The following is a 16,512-nucleotide window of genomic DNA, read 5'->3' as shown; positions in this document are numbered from 1 at the left end:
CGAAAATGGCAGCGTGGGGGTACACCGCGAGGGGGAACGGCGGTTTGGTTCTCTTCGCTTCCCTCGCTGTGAGGCCGGGATGCTGCCTGTAGCGTATCTGAGGTTGGGAATCCTCTGTGCAGTGGCGGTGTGTTCCTGGCGTCAAAAACGCCAGGGTTATAAGATTTCTTTTTTCACGCCGAACTGCCCTCAATAATACGCTTTTTTTTTTTTTTTTTTTAAATTATGGCTTTGGGCTCGTTTACGTTGCGGGGGAAGGGGCTCCGGGGTGCTGTGTGTAGGGAGGAATCTGTTCTGACTTCTCGTAATGCGTAGTAGCCACATGCGAAAAAGTCAGTCCTAAGTCAGTGAGGAAACCTTCTGACATCTGATGTGTAATCTAGGAAAGCAGAAGGGGATAAGAGATAAGCTGCAGTGCCGACCCAAACAGAGGCTTACAGGCTCCTGGGGGAGACTAAAATAGAATGAGAAACGGTTGGATAAAGGAGACGGTCTGCTATTTCGGACTGTGGTTTGGACAGTCCTTTGGCAAACTCCTGTTTGGACTTGTTTAGTGTAGACTGTCAAGAGCCTTTTTATTTTTCCAATAGGAGACAGATCTTTAGACTTGTGTTGGATTTTGTCTGAGAAATTAAATACCTCTGTGTGAACACTCCCTCAGTATTGCAATCAATGACTACATTAGGGTTTTCTTGGGACTTGGTAAGATGTGACAGTTAAATAATTGAAGTGGTAATAAACGTAGTATCAAAGATTACTCTTTCTATTTGCTTTTTATCTCAGTGACCGTTGCTGCACGTCAAGTGGTCCAAATAAGCTCTCAGCTTCCTTTCCTGGATGGACTGATAATTATCAGGTGCAGGGGGTAGAGCAGTTAGTTCAGCGTCCCCTTTAGCATTGTGTGGCTGATGGTGAACTTGGTGTTGTCACGTTATTACCTGTGTGTCTCACTCATTTCTCTCAGAAGTGGAACAAGTTTTCTGATGCCTGTTCATGGCAACATATTTTGCCCAGTGACTAAACATCTCAGTCCCAACTTCAAAAGACACGCAGTTTCCTTCTGTCGAATCCTTGGTAGACTACCGCAGTGATAAGATTGGAACAGTAGAGAGGGTCTGCACTGCAACCTTGTAACGTGCCAGAGGTGCTCATAGCAAAGGTAGGAGCTGTTTGTTTGAGTGCCACAGGCAGACACTATGCAGGACTCCAGGCCCTGGCTTCCTGGCAAATGCTTTCACCGGTGGTCCTGACGTCTAGCTAGCCCCCAACCCAGCCTCTTGTTTTCTTGCCTCCTTTCCCTTTTTTTTTTAAATTCCATGCTGGGGCTGTCCATTTGTTTTATGACCCTTTCTCCAGAGCTCCATCAGTTCCGAGGGAGTGTGGTGAGAAGGGCTGGTGATGCAGCAGGGAGCGACACCAGTGGCTTGCAGAGTAGATATATCTTGAAGAGTGCATAAGAGCTCCTTGTGGCCGTGCTGCCTCCTGCGTGAGGCCCAGCTAATAAGCCTGAAAGAATTTATTAGCGTGATCTGTGCCCTGCTCCAAGCATTGCTGATTGGGAACTGCTGTTCTAACCAGCAAGCTGTTACAGAAAATCATTTCCCTTCTTCTCTGGCTGCGTTGTTAATTAAGGAGCTGTGGCTGCTGTGTTTTGAGAAACTGGAGGACAATGCCAGCAGATTGGGGCTGTACATCAAGGCTTGCACAGTAAATAGGGAGAGTGGCAGCTCAGCGCACCACGTTGCAGCTGGAGCTGGAGAGGGTGTTTGTCATCCAGATGACAGGTAGGAACCCTGAACCTGTGGTGCATGGCGTGAAACAAATGTCATCTGTCACAGCACCCTGTTCTTCAAGGGTGCTGGTAACTGGTCAAAATGACTTGGTTATGAAGTAAATACTCTGCGATGCTCTTATTTGGCTGATTCTTAAGTTTTTAGGGAATGGTTGTATCGCCCAGCTGGTAATGGAAAGGAGTTTACAAAAACTTTTGGGTGTGCAGGCTTGCTTTTGGTGTGAAGCAGCCCTGCCAGAAAGCCGGTTTAGTTTGTTTCATTGAGATAATATTTGGAGAAACCCTTACCAGCTTTGTCTCACTTCTTAGCACTCCCTTTTGTGTGACTAATTTCTAAGAGGCCAACCAGAATAGTACCTCTTGCCTCAGGTTTAAGTTTATAGAAGAGATCAGTAGTTAAAAAAAAAAAAGGTTAAATAAAAACTTTGGATTTGCCCAGAGAAGTTGTGGATGCCCCATCCGTGGAGGTGTTCAAGGCCAGGTTGGATGGGGTTTGGAGCAACCTGGTCTAGTGGAAAGTGTTTCTGTCCGTGGTGGCAGGGGGGGTGGAGCTGGATAAGCGTTAAGGTCCCTTCCAACCTAAACCATTCTATGAAAATAAGGGGGGGCGGGGGGTGTAAAGAAACAAATCCCAGACTTGCCTGTGTGGGGCATTCTTGTTTTTAATTGCTGGTGTAAAGGACAGTAATGAGGGAAAGATTGGACACAGCTAGTGTTAATGAGGGTATGCTAAATTATTCTCCAATCTGAAAGTTGTTGAAATTTGCACGTGTAAAAATCAACGTTCTGTCTTCACCTGCCCAGTTACGACATCGTTTTGGCAGCTAATCAGTCTTGTATCCTTCATGCAGTTGAAATCAAGACGTCATCTCAGGACAACATGAGAACACTTGTTTCCCATTCTGCTGGTCTTTAAAATGATATCTAGCTAAAATCTTGCAGACATTTAAAGGATAATAGAAGGACAAACAATTATGATCACTGCTGGAGCTTGTAGACACAGGAAGTGTTCCAGGATGTTGGGGAAACGTGCGTTGGATGTCTTGCATCTCATACAACATCTCTTATCATCATGGTGTTAGAATGTCTTTATGGCAGAAGGTTGTTAAGACCTTTTTCCACTCTCATTAAATTGGTGATGAAAATCCGTAGAGTTCTGCCTTGGATTACGTCTGCACTTCATCACAGGTGCCATGGCAGCTTTCTGTGCTGGTGCTAGCTTTGAAATTGTTAACTTGGGTGCTGAGAGCAGGGTAGTGCTGGCTGTATTGAACTGCCTTTGAACTTGCACAGATTGTAACCTGTATGTCGTACGGCTCAAGTCAGGCTAAGAGGAAGTTGGATTAATTTAGTAAGAAGCGCTCCCAAGTTTGGACATGGGAATCTCTGCATACTTATGTTTAAAGTTCAGGTCAGGTCAGCAAATGAATTCTGATGCAGGTGAGGGAGTTGAGAGCCATCCTACTTGTCCCAAGGAAAAGGGTTTTTCATCAAGGTAATGAAATGGGATATGAAAGAACGCAAGTAAAAGGCTGTCTCAAATTAAACACAGGCAAGCAACCATCCATAACCGTCTCTCACTTTGTAGCCTCTTTTTTCTATCCTTGTTCTTTGGATGTGTAAGAAGGGTTTCTGTGAGCAGCTTGAGAGCTTTGTGTTCTGAAGCGGTGGGAGGAGAAGGATTCTAATCAGTAATGAAGACTTGCATTTCTTGTGCGGTTATTGAATGGTAATTGTAAACTGATTCTTCAAACCAAGCAGCAGGAGCCAGTTGATGCTGTAGGGAGTATTGCTGTTACTGGCACGCACCTATGATGCTTCTGCCCTCAGAGATCATTTCACCTAAGAATAATTTTAGGAGAATGAGTTAGCAAACTCTTCTGCACTAATTGGTGAAATTAGTATGAGTGATGGAGCCAAGTAGCATCCTGGATGCTGTTCAAACCATGAAATTCCGAGTGGTGTGTTGAGTCGTGGCCAGGAGTATTTCATCTCTCCAGCGATGATGTTCATCCCAGGGTATGCTGGCCCAGGTACCTCCAGGAGCACGCGTGCACCTTAACAGTCCCTGTCACTCTTGAGGCTCCAGGGTGTCCTCTGCTGCCATGTTGCTGAAGGGCAGGACAGCTCCATCCCTCCGGCTTCCATCTCATTTGGGAAGAATCCAGCTGGTTCTTGTTCAGGCCAAGCACCTTCAGATTTTAATATCCTCAGTGCGCTTGTTGACATAGTAGTTTGGTGTGTCGCAGCTGACAGAATGATGATTCAGTTGAATTTTGATCAGAAACTCTATGGCTGGCTTCTCTGATTCCTGAAGTAAGTGCTTCTACGGGTCAAACTGAGCTCATGGTGCAGTAAATGAATCTTCCGGAAGGACTTGAGTTTATGTGCTCTCAAAGGATCTTGTCTGCCAAGCAGGTGCTTGGGGTCTTTGGTTTTCTCTAGAGAAAGCACAGTGCTGAAAATCTGGCTCCTGGTTGGATCATAATACCCTCACCCATGGAATCAGCCTACACAATTATCCTAGACAAATCAGAACAGCGTAATAGTTCATGTGGATTTGATTGTTAAGTCTCTCACAGAGGGATTAGTCTCCTGATGATCCCGACGGTAGTCTCAAAGCCGGTGTAGCATCTCAGGTTTCAGAACGGCATATTAATGCGTTGTCTTGAAGCCCTGAGACCGCTGGTTTCCTCTTGCGAGGACAACACAGTAAGTCATTGGGACATGTATTCTCCAGCCTCCCTCCACGTGGATTGAGGACTGGACAGCAGACAAGCTTGTGTCCCAGTCTACAAAGGTGATCTACAGAATCTGGAACTGGGACAGTGAGGGAAGTTGAATTGACAGAGAAGCTCACAGCCAACAAATAGTCTACTCTTCAGAGTAATTTTGAGTGCAGACATGGTAACTATTGTGCTTAATGGAGGTTTATTAAATAAAAATACCTGAAAGCTGCTGCTTTTTATTCTGACCTGGATATGGTTTTCATCCAAAACCATTGGGACCCATTCTTAGGAAGCTGATAACATTAGTCACCATTTTCTAAAACAAAGGTAGCTAAAATATGACTTTAAGTCATAGTTATTTTTATTATATTATATAGTTAACAGCCTTCTTAAGTAAGTAAATGATGATAAAGCAAGGCAGCTTACTTGCATCGCAGTTTTTTTATCCTTGTTTTGTAACGGTGCTTTTGTTATTTTAAGTCATTTGACTTTAGCCTTAGCTCTGCCCAGTGAAATATGCAAGCAGCATGCACTGGTTGGTTGCTGCTTTTCTAGGGTGTTTTTAGTGATGCTTAAGATGTTAAAGGTCTTGCTCGGCATTAGAAAGTCACGTGAGGGCAAACTTCTGTGGCCAGCCAAGCTTAGCTCCCAAGCCTGATTTGAACCAGTTCTGCAGCTTTAAAACGAACGGCTTAATCTATTCACGTGCATGTACGTTTGTCTACAGAATAAGCTAAAATGGGCTACACGGTAACAGCTGGTAGGCAGCTTAAGAAGCTGCTGCTCTTCAGCTGCTAGGTCCTCCTTTCTCATCAGGAGAAACTTCTAGATTCTTGCAGTACCAAAATTTCAGGACTCGGGCTGGCTTGCCTTCCTAGGATGCACTTAACGTATGTTTGCCCTATTACTGCGTAAAAGGAGCTCCTCTCTGTTGCCTGTGATGCTTTACCTGTCCATGTTCTTGGGATGAGCGCATGGGTTTTCTGGGCAGATCAGAGAGGTGGAGAGTGATGAAGTGGTTGATACACTGGTAAGTATGTATGGTATCCGTACAATATCCTGCTTTTTTTCCCCAGAGGCTTGAAGTAAGTGTATTTCTTCTTATGCATCTGGGAAGGGAGCAATATGCATGACATGAAAAGGCAGAAAATACCTCGCACCTTTTGTGGTTAAGTTAGCTCCAGCTAACTTAACAAAGCCCAAACTCCAGCTTACAACAAAGCCCTGTCTGTTGCTTTGTGCGAGTCAGAACACACTGAGCAGCTGTTTTGTGACTGTGTTTTATGTTTGTCTCCCAGAGGGTAGAGGCTCTCAAAAGGTGCTATAGTTGCTTTTAAAGATACTGGAACAGAATTTGAGTACTGCTATTGGACTCAAAGATGCAACACGTTCAGCATTTTCCAGTCAGTTTAGAACTGCAAGGTAGACCCCACGTCATCGAGTCCACGTGCAGGACATGTCTTTGAGGATCAGGGTCACATCCCTCAGGTTATGTACCATGCAAGGGGCATGCTGGATGCTGTCCAAGCCCTTGACTGCCTGGGTTTTCATTGCTCTTTCCAAATACGCAGTTTGCCTAAAAGAGGCAAGGTAACTAACATTTGAATGTGAACACAGGCGTCCTTGGGGAGCCCACCGAAGGTGTCCTCGATGAGCAGCTTCTGCCGGGTAGCAGCAGGTGGGAGCTGCATCATCCCGAGCTAAGGGACTTGGCGGTGAGTAGCCAGATCATCGCCTGTTGGTGACTGTTCAGCACTGGTGATCTTTCATCCCTTCTGTCCAGATCGCACTGAGCCTATCTGTGGGTGTTCTCTGTGCCTCAGATGTGCCTGGAGCGCTGATCTGCATCACTTGATGAGCTGGAGGCAGCAAAACAAACATGATATTTGATAACGATAATAATGTAATGCAGATAGGCTACATTACATGGCTGTAATTAGCAGAAGAGATGACTAAACCCAGGGATGCCATCCCTCCATCTGTGGTCATTTTGTTGCCAGCTGCGTATGGCCAGGGAAGCTGGTTGTGGCTCCATGTGTTTAAATTGTCTCTGACTTTGCTTTTCCAGTTTTATGTGACCTGCCTTTAGAAGTTGTTAAACTGTTGTGTTTGGAAGAGGATTGGAAATCTGGCAGGCAAAGAGTGCCCTGGGCGAGAGAAGTGCCTGTTGCATATGCATTGATGTTATGTGCCAGGTTAGTACAGCGAAGCTTAGGAATACTTGTTCTCCTCGATGGCTTAAGCAAGAGGAAAAAATCTGCCCCACTGCAAGGGAAATGGATTTGTTAGTTCCCACGAGTCCTAGGAATGTGCAGAGAAGGTTCCCTTTCCTGACATGTGGCTCTAGTTGTCTCATACTCGCCGCAACGCAATCTGAAAGCGCAGTACCTCCGGAGAGCTGGGGCAGCCCCGTCAACCCTTGGCGCTAGTGCCCGCGTTGATTATTTTTTGGCAGAGTAACACGGCTCTGCTCATCTGGTGCCGTGGTGGTTGCCCAGTGTTTCTGCCAGACGAGCTGCTTTGTCATGTGCACTCTTCCTTAACATCATCTCTGCTCAGCGATCACACGATGAGCCGGCTTTGTCGATACGGAACGAACCCGCAGTTCGTAGTGCTGTTTCCATGGCACAGACCCGCTGCTGCGAAATCCTGGTTTTGGGAGAGCTCTCGAGGTTTATGGGTGTGCAGTGCCGGGGGGAAGCCTGAGGGATCCCAGAGGAGGAAGGCAGTGAGGAGCGGCTGTCAGTGCTGGCAGAAGAGTTGTTCCAGCCTGCTGCTGTGTTGCCAGAAAAGGTGGGAACGCGAATGGTTCCACATGGCTGCGTGGGATTGAGAGTAATCCATTGAGCAACCGAGATGGTAGTCAGACTAAAATGTGGCAGGAGGGAGTCTGTGTGTAGGTACATCACTGCAAGTCAGATGGCTTCTGTCAGAAGTCTAGGAGGTCATGGTTTTCCTATCTAGTGTAAATATCAATATCTAGCTTTAGGTGTGCTTTTGCAAATCAAGTTGTTCAAAAAACTGTAATAGCCACCTGAGTGGCAAGCACTATCTCCTCTGGTATTTCTACCCTTACAGCAGACAGCAAGAGCATTGACTAATCTCTGCTCATACGCGTTTTGCACTGAACTCTTGCTGACAGGGCATGGGATGGCCTTCAGTACTGAGGGGACAGCTGTGGTTCTTGAGGTAAAAGCTTCTAGGTATCTTGAAACTGAATAGCGCTTGACTTTGGCAGTCAGATTAGAGTGCTGAGTGCTGCTGTAGTTCACGTAGCTGAGGCAAAGAGACCTGTGCTGTGTTAAACAAGTGAAGGGAGAAATCTGTCAAAATCAGTTGTGCTAATGAGGCTTATTGGAGTAGTGCTTCGTCTTGTCTGCGCTTGAGAAATGTTTGGAAGAAGCACAGGATTCATGGGTGAATCCCAACAGCGATGGAAGCCGTATATCCAGGTCAAGCCTTGATGTTCACGCTGCTTCATTTCAGGGGAGGCTGGGAATTAATTTGTTTAGTTACTTCTTTGAATTTGTTTGTCAGTGCTGGTGGTACAGTAAGATCTTTATGACCTGGCATCACAGTATCAAACCTACTTGTTTTGTGCACAGGGATTTGTAAAATGCACTTTGCCTTTGCTTACCCAACAAACTGTTTTTCCAGTGGTCAGCGTGAGCTACTGGAGTGAAATCAGGTTTCCTGTGCAAATGCAGTGGAATAACATCTGCACCTGCTTATGGAGGGGCTTCCTACCTTTTTGTCTTAACTGTGGTTTTCTTGCTAGGCTAAAGAAATTCTTACGAAAGAATCAAATGTGCAAGAGGTACGTTGCCCCGTCACCGTCTGTGGGGATGTCCACGGTCAATTCCACGACCTTATGGAACTCTTTAGAATCGGTGGGAAATCGCCGGACACAAATTACCTGTTTATGGGAGACTACGTGGACAGAGGCTATTACTCGGTGGAAACAGTGACTCTTCTAGTAGCGTTGAAGGTACGGTTTGACAGCTTTTTCTCCAGCAGCCTTGGGCAAAACTGCGCTTTTGGGGAGTTTTGAAAGAATTACTCCTCCCGTTGACACCACCGTTGGCTTGAGCTAGGTGGATGTAAAGGGAAATGCGTTAATAGACATGTGATGTTCTATAAGAGAGCTGAATGCTTGACGGCTGTTTGAAATATTCTGTTACTATTTCTGTCCGTATTGATGGTGAGCTTCTTGTGTTAAAGAAGAGTTTTCTTTGTCAATAGGTGCGTTACCCAGAACGCATTACGATACTGAGGGGCAATCACGAAAGCAGACAAATTACACAAGTGTATGGCTTTTATGACGAATGTCTGCGAAAGTATGGCAACGCCAACGTCTGGAAGTATTTCACAGATCTGTTTGATTATCTTCCGCTTACAGCTCTAGTAGATGGCCAGGTAAGCCTTAAATAAGGAAAACGCTCCATTTCCTAGAGTTATGCAGACTGTATTGTCTGACCTCTACATGAGCAGCCTCAAACAACCCCCCTCAAATTGTGATCCAAATTTTTTTAAAGCCCGTGTCCTTACTTTGGATTTGGGGAATAATTTAGTGAGGTTTTGATACGAGTTGATGCTGCGGGAAGGCTTTTGATTCTGCTGCTGAAGGGATAGCAGGGTTGCATGTGTGGTTTATTTTAAATGATTGCTCAACAACTGGGGATCCCCTTGTGATACATTAGGTGTGAGTTGTTGTGGCCGTGAGGCAAGATATTAAAACGGAAGGCATGCTGTCTTTGCTGTTGCTCTGATCTCTGTATCCAAGGTGCAGCCTTTCGGTTTTGTTTCCTTCTGCAGGAGTTAAATTTGGTTTCTCTGCTGCGAGGGTGAGATGGCTGCAATTGTAAAAGAATGATAACAGGGTTAAACCCAGCAATTTCTGAGATCGGTCTTCCCATAACAATATGCACTGAATAGATTACTCTTTTCTTTTTTTTTTTTTTTTTTTTTTTTTTTTTTTTTTTTTTTTTTTTTTTCCCGGAACAGATATTCTGCCTCCACGGTGGCCTCTCTCCATCCATAGATACACTGGATCATATCAGGGCTCTGGACCGCCTGCAGGAAGTTCCGCACGAGGTAACAGGAATGGAAATGCATCATAAACTTAGCTGTTGGTGGAAAATGCGAATGTAGCATCACATTGAAGTCCATTTAAACAGTGAGACACGTGGTTGCACAGTGGACTATTGCCTTCTAAGAGCTAGAGCAGACAAACATACATTTGGGCAGCACACACACAAGTCAATATGGCTTTGATTACAGCAGTCTACAAAGGGATAGCTCTGGGGTTTTCACAGCTGTTTTTCACAGAATCACTGGAAATTTTGACTGTCACATTGACTCAAATAATAGTATTTGGACGGGAAGGTGTTCACTACCTTCAGCCTCATCACAGACTTGCTTGTGAACAGCCAACCACTGTGTGAAGCCATGTTATGTCACCATCCTTCCTCCCTAGCCAATCCTTTCTTCTGTGGTGTTTCACCTTTTCCATCCCTTTCTGGGGGCCTGAGATCAGGACTGAGGAAAGCAGCTTCTGAGCGCCCAGGGTAGCCATTGGCTCTTCCGTGTTGGAGTGATTGGGGCTTACACACGGACTCGAGGGTTCCCTGATTAAAACAAACTGCTTGTCCTGCAACATCTTTGGTGTAACAGCAAGAACAATGCAGCAAGGTCTGCCCAGGCCTTCCAAAAATCCACAATAAACGATGTAAATTACTCCCAGAATCGGGGAGTACCTGGTGGGACATTGACCGGTAGTTAGGTGTAATGATTATACTGGTGCTCTGGGGTTTTCCCGTTCCCGTGCCGCATATCTGCGTGCTGAAATCTGGCTGTCCTGAGGACATCCACATGTAGTCAGTGTGGTCCCTGCTGCAGAGCTCAGATCGGTGGGTAGGAAACGGCAGCAGGTTTGGATAAATACTACAGTGTCTTTACTGCCCGTTAGTAGTTCAGCAAGAAAAGCCACTGAGCTTCATTTGTGTTAGAAGATGTACACCAGGATATTTTTGAATACGTCAAGTCCGACAATAGACTTTTTAGGAGAGGAAATTAAATGATTAATACTCTGCCAGAAGGGCTGCTGAAGGCTTAAGATCAATCTCTGGAACGGTTAGTTCATAGCCTCCTACGGGTCGTTTCCCTTTCTTTAATTTATTGCAACTTGGCTGGCACCAGAGAACCCATTGTGTCTCCTTGGACGTGCATACCTTCGCACGTGGCCTTTTTCATTTTACTGTGAGAGTCAGGAGTAAGAATGTGGATCTGCTCTCCATGTCTCTGTCTCTCTGACTAGTTGAAGTGAAATGGTAAACGGTGCGCGTGGAAGAGGAGGTGGGAAGAGTTTTGTGGTTAGATGGTCTCCTTTCTCAGTCAGCTGTGTGCATGTTCATTTCTTTGGGAAGGATGCTGACTGATACAGTGAGTAACTAGCCGCTACTACGTGTGTTGAATAAATTCGTATGCCTGGTGCAGAGAAGAACATGCTGGCAGTCTTTTTACTGTAAATAAAATCTTTCTTAAAAGCGTCTTTTTATAACAGTGTTGCTAATGATCTAACGAAGAACACTTAATCTTTTTCAAGGGTCCTATGTGTGATCTGTTGTGGTCGGATCCGGATGATCGTGGCGGCTGGGGTATATCTCCACGTGGTGCTGGCTACACCTTTGGGCAAGATATTTCCGAAACATTTAACCATGCCAATGGGCTCACACTGGTCTCCCGCGCTCACCAACTTGTCATGGAGGTAGGGCAAACGCTCTGCTAGATGGAGCTAACAAAAAAAAGGTGCCAATTCTTGTCTCCCCCATGAGACCTTCCGCTGAGGGGTTTACGTAAGGCACACCTAAATGTTACGCAGGTAAATACAAAAAGGGACTTGAACCACGTGAAAACAACAAGCAACGTAAAATGATGTGCTTTGACCTGCAATGTAAATAAGGGGATGTTCTACCCTTTTTTTCACCCCCCCCTCCCCCAAGTAAATTGCCGAAGGGACACTGTCACACCCCATTTGTGGAAGTAATAATCTCCTTACGTGCTGACTGCTCTACTTAGGCTGCTGCTGCATTAAACAGACTGTCCTGTAATGCTCGGCAGTCAGATGTGACAGGGATTAAGCCATAATTTTGGCTGTTGACGGGCTATCCTTGTACGTCTCGCTGGAAAAATGCCAGGTGGGTCAATGGAGCGGATGTATTTTAAAAAATCTAGTTCAAGTAGATCCCATAAGTAGTGCTGTGTGTCAGAAGTCGCACGCATCCAGCAGGCAAAGTCTCGTTTTGTGGTGGATGAAAGCTAAAGGCGTACCTAAAAAATCTCGAGGTTTCTTGGCAGTACAATCCATAATTTGTATACAAAATGGATAAACACACGAGTGACGAATGGCCGATCTCTCTGTAGAGCGGCTGAAGCAGCTTTTGCCGGGTAACTACCGCTCGTTCTTGCGGTAGAGCACTACTTTTAAAATGAAACTAAGTCCGTTGGAAATACTTACGAGAAGTCTACAGTTTCACAAATGCCTTGGATTGCTTCAGGCCTTAAGAGGAACTCCAGACAGGCTGAGGTTTGAGGTTTAACAGAGACCTTTATTTTATTTTTTTTTCCTCTTTTTTTGGCAGGGTTATAATTGGTGCCACGACCGAAATGTGGTTACCATTTTCAGTGCGCCCAATTACTGTTACCGTTGTGGGAACCAGGCTGCTATCATGGAACTAGACGACACTTTAAAATATTCCTTGTGAGTAACCTGGCTCGGGCTCTTCTCTCGTCCTAACCATTGTGAGGAATGTCTGATCCTTTCCAAAAGGGTTCTTTCCTGAAAAGCCAACTCAAATCAGTCTGGAATTAACGTTGTGTGCTCTACCTGCAAGAATATCTAAAAATAAGTAGTGAGTTAAGCTTTTAAAAGCTTCTCTTGGGTACCGCATTAGCTCCTTTTCCTGCCTCTGGAGCACTGGAGCTTCTGCATTTTCTTCATCCCTCTTATTGCCCAAGCTTGATGGAGAGAGTAAAGGCAGATTGGTTTGTGTATTTATTTTTAATTTTGGTAGCTCTAGGCTTTGAAAGGCTGAGGGACTTGGGGCTTTTAGTCTGGAGAAGAGAAGACTGAGGGGGGATTTTATCAATGCTTATAAATACTGAAAGGGAGGGTGCCGGGGGGATGGGAACAGGCTTTTTTCAGTGGTGCCCAGTGACAGGACTAAGAGGGGATGGGCACAAACTTGAACGTAGGAAGTTCCATCTAAGCATGAGGAGGAACTTCTCTGCTGTGAGGGTGGCAGAGCAGTGGCACAGGCTGCCCAGAGAGGTGGGGGAGTCTCCCACTCTGGAGACATTCCAAACCCGCCTGGACGCCGTCCTGTGCCACTGCTGGAGGTGCCCCTGCTCTGGCAGGGGGTGGCACTGGGGGAGCTCCAGAGGGCCCTTCACACCCTGATCATTGATTTTTTTGTGATTCTGTGGGTGAGAGAGTCTGAATTTTTGCATTTAGCTGAGCTGGCGTGAAAGTAGCGATGGGCTGCTGAAGTGCTGACTGCTGGCTTTGCGTTGGCTCCCTAAGCAGCATTTCCACCAGCTGATGAGTTTTTAACTCCCACCGATGCTTGTTTTGGGACCGGGAACGTTTTATGTGGAAGCAGCTGGGATGAGTAAACCAATAGCAGCAGGAGAGCGAGTCTGGTGTTTATTGTGGAAAAGACCTTGTGGAGGAGGGAAAATGATCCCTTTTTCTTGCCTGCAGCCTCCAGTTTGACCCAGCACCTCGTCGTGGAGAGCCTCATGTTACCCGTCGTACCCCAGACTACTTCCTATAAACCTCTCCCAACCTTTGTAGAAGGAAGTACACCTGGCATTTTAAAGAGCAACAATATTTACACGTTTCTGTAAGAAACCGGGGTTCGTCTCAACTTGCAAATCCCCATCATGGACCAAAACGTGCCATACAGAGGACGAAGAGCGTTTAGCACAACTTGAGACTGAATTCCTTAACGACACTATATATATCCTATACCCATCAGTCCAACAGTCAGTTTGCCTGCTGTATTTGTAGTCCTTGTTTTTCTTCTGGACTGTTCAGAGAGGAAGGGGTAACTCTTAGTCACACTTCCATCTCCTTTGGCGCTTCTTTGTAAATTTTCAGTTGTAGTGTTTTAACCGGCATGAATTACGAGTTTATTTTCGAGGGAAATGCACACTAACTCCTGCCCCCTTCCCACCACCGCCACCACTCTTTTATTTTACTGAGAGACCGACCGACTTAACTGGAGAAAGGAAGCAATTCCTGCTTGGGAGTACGTTGTCATAACACAGATAAAAACCGTTCCCTTTTTAGCTCGATTCCCGTTCTGTGTTGATTTCTGCCTTTATTTTTTCCTTTTTTTTTTTTTTTCAATCAACTGGAACACAAACTTATTTCACAACAGGGGGAATTTTTAACAGAAGTTCTTCCTCCAAAACAGCTCTACTTGAAAACACTTCCTCATTCTGTTATGCTGAGGGATATATTTGAGCGTCTTTCCTTTTATCGGTAGTGTTGTATGCTTCGTAAGATCCAGTTCATATGACTAGAAGGGGAAAAAAAATGTTCTCAAATTTGCAGAACAGACAGAAGCCCCTCAATCTGACAGGTTTTCCCCTGCTGAGTGAAGTCTCCATGCAAGCAGCTGGTCAGGAGATTTATTCTCCCCTTGCGGCCTTACTGATTGTAGGGGGAAAAAACTTCATCCACATCTACAAGAAAATAGAGCAAGGAACTCCCCTCTGGCTGGCCCCGACCCCCCCGGCGATGGTCGCGGTCTCCCACCCGGGGCTCATCCCTGTTCCTCCTTGCTGGCCCCGCTGGTCCCACTCCCCCTGGGGCTCGTCCCGGTTCTTCCTTGCTGGCCCCAGTCCCATTGGGGCTGGTCCCGCTTGTCCCGGTTCCTCCTTGCTGGTCTTGCTCTCCCCCGAGGACCGGTCCCGGTCCCCCCCTGGGGCTGACCCCGATCCTGCGGGAAGCCGGAGGGCAGAAGCCGCCATCCCATCCGTGGAAACGTTGTGCGTGGAGCTGCCTTGTCACGCTGCGTGGAAGCGGGACAGGTCCCGATTCCCCTTTTTCCCCGTGGGTGGATGTTGGGTGGGGGTTTTTTTTGGCTGTTTTCAGGCCGATAAAGGGCTGGTGCCGAGTGCCGGGTCTGCGCGGCACAACCGCCAGCTCGGTTACGACGGGCACGGCGAGCTGGTGACAAGCAGAAAAAAAACAAATGTGTTCCTCAAACAAGCCAGGGACGGGCTCCGGTTTTAAGTTTTTAAGGACATGCTCCTGAAAGAGTTGCCATACTGGGACCAGAAGTGCGGGAAGGGGACGGCAAACACCCTTCCTCCCAGTAAATCTCCGTGAAATTATCAATGGAAAAAAACCCCAAACCCCCTTCTATTTGCATTGCGTGCACCTTCCGTGTTCTCCTTCAAGGAAGTGAAGGGAAACGGGCAAACCGCAAGACCTTGAGGCACCAGAGGCGATTACAGCCCTCTTTTGCCAGAAACCCCTGATCCCGCCATTATTTTCCTGGGCGGAGCGCCGGGATTCGGTACCGACCGGACCCGGGATGCTCAAATGGAGCGTTGCCGTTGAAAAACTTAAGCCTGGACGCTGAGACTTCCTCTTTTTTAAATTTTTTTTTTTTTTTCTCCTCCTGCTCTAGGTCAACGTTGGGTGCGTGCCAAAGAAGGTAAGGGCGATTTTGCCGCCGGCGCCTCCGCCGTGGGTTGGGTCTGGGGTGGGTGGATGGGTGGGTGGATGCCGAATCACAGGGATGTGCTGGGGCTCGGAGCGTATTGAGCCATCGAGATGCCACGGAACGCTCAGCCCCGTATCCCCGTGGGCTGCTCCGGCCAGAGATGAGGCGTCGGGAAGCGCGGCAGGGTTTGGTTTTGGTTTTTGTTTTTTCCTGAGCCGACTCGCGGTTTGCGCGGGGCAGGTGATGTGGAACGCGGCGATCCACGCGGAGTTCATCCACGATCACGCCGACTATGGCTTCGAAACGCCCGGCGTCAAGTTCAACTGGAGGTAAGTATGGAAAGAGGCGGTTGGGAACGAGCGTCTCCCGGTGCGGCTGTGGGTTGTCCACCCCGAAGCGTTCCCTCCCCGCTTCGAGGTTTCCTGAGGATGGATGCTGAGCTGGTTATGCCGCCGGGATTCCCTTTCGAAAGGAAGTGGGGCAAACCGGCCTTGGGAAGGGTCTCCAGAAAAGCGGGATGGTGGGAAGGCAGCTGAAAAAGAAACCCTCCCATCGGTGGGGAAAGCTGGGTGACTCGGGGCTGATTTATTTTGTGGCGCGGGTGCCACGTGCCGCAGGGATTGAATTGTTTTTTGCTGAGCTCTGCAGGTTCGTGACATTAAGCCCCCGCTCTGTTCCAGAACGATTAAAGAGAAGCGCGACGCTTACGTGAGGCGCCTGAACGAGATCTATGAGAATAACGTAAGGAAGGTGAGGACGCGTTTTTCCCCGCGGGCCACGCAGGGAGAAAGCGGGCTCTGCGGGATTTTTGGCCGCTTTTCCAGCCTTAACGGGTGTCCTCTGTACCCGCGGAAGCCCTGGCTCCGTTAGCTGGCTCTTGCACCTCCTCCCGCTGTTCATCACCTTAATTACTCCCCCCAAAAAGGCTCACATCGACATCATCCGGGGCTACGGCAAGTTCACCGCTGACCCTCAGCCTACCGTCGAAGTGGACGGGAAAAAATACACCGCTCCTCACATCCTTATAGCCACGGGCGGGCGCCCGTCCGTCCCTTCCGACAGCGAAATTCCCGGTGAGCCCGACGAAATTCCCCCTCCGGGGGGTAATGCCTGGAGAGAGGGGCTGCCGAAGCCAAGCGGGTTTTGGGGAGGTGGGGAGCGGGGCCGGCCAGGGGGTGCGAAAGGGGCTCTGCTTTTGCAGGTGCCAGCTTGGGGATAACCAGCGACGGCTTCTTCGACCTGAGGGAGGTGC

At 47.4% G+C, this 16,512-nt stretch overlaps 2 protein-coding genes across 2 annotated transcripts in view; both read left to right on the top strand.

Moving 5' to 3' along the window:
• The window catches only part of PPP2CB (protein phosphatase 2, catalytic subunit, beta isozyme), a 38,430-nt gene extending 24,618 nt beyond the window's left edge, over nt 1-13,812 (top strand). The window contains exons 3-9 of the mRNA XM_009885806.1: nt 3,381-3,456; nt 8,300-8,509; nt 8,764-8,937; nt 9,526-9,615; nt 11,126-11,287; nt 12,162-12,280; nt 13,283-13,812. Coding sequence (XP_009884108.1) covers nt 3,381-3,456; nt 8,300-8,509; nt 8,764-8,937; nt 9,526-9,615; nt 11,126-11,287; nt 12,162-12,280; nt 13,283-13,355 — 904 coding nt within the window. The 3' untranslated portion in view covers nt 13,356-13,812. The remainder of the gene's footprint in view (nt 1-3,380; nt 3,457-8,299; nt 8,510-8,763; nt 8,938-9,525; nt 9,616-11,125; nt 11,288-12,161; nt 12,281-13,282) is intronic.
• Nucleotides 13,813-14,326: 514 nt separating this feature from the next.
• GSR (glutathione reductase) overlaps nt 14,327-16,512 on the top strand; it is a 5,500-nt gene continuing 3,314 nt past the window's right edge. Inside the window, 7 exon segments of the mRNA XM_009885805.1 lie at nt 14,327-14,335; nt 14,684-14,761; nt 15,225-15,251; nt 15,501-15,589; nt 15,941-16,010; nt 16,186-16,333; nt 16,462-16,508. Of these exon segments, the coding sequence (XP_009884107.1) occupies nt 14,327-14,335; nt 14,684-14,761; nt 15,225-15,251; nt 15,501-15,589; nt 15,941-16,010; nt 16,186-16,333; nt 16,462-16,508 (468 nt within the window).

Source organism: Charadrius vociferus, unplaced genomic scaffold, assembly GCF_000708025.1.
Source record: "Charadrius vociferus isolate BGI_N301 unplaced genomic scaffold, ASM70802v2 scaffold215, whole genome shotgun sequence".
NCBI lineage: Eukaryota > Metazoa > Chordata > Aves > Charadriiformes > Charadriidae > Charadrius > Charadrius vociferus.
The sequence above is the reverse complement of the archived record's forward strand: the minus strand, read 5'-3'. Positions and strand labels throughout refer to the sequence as shown.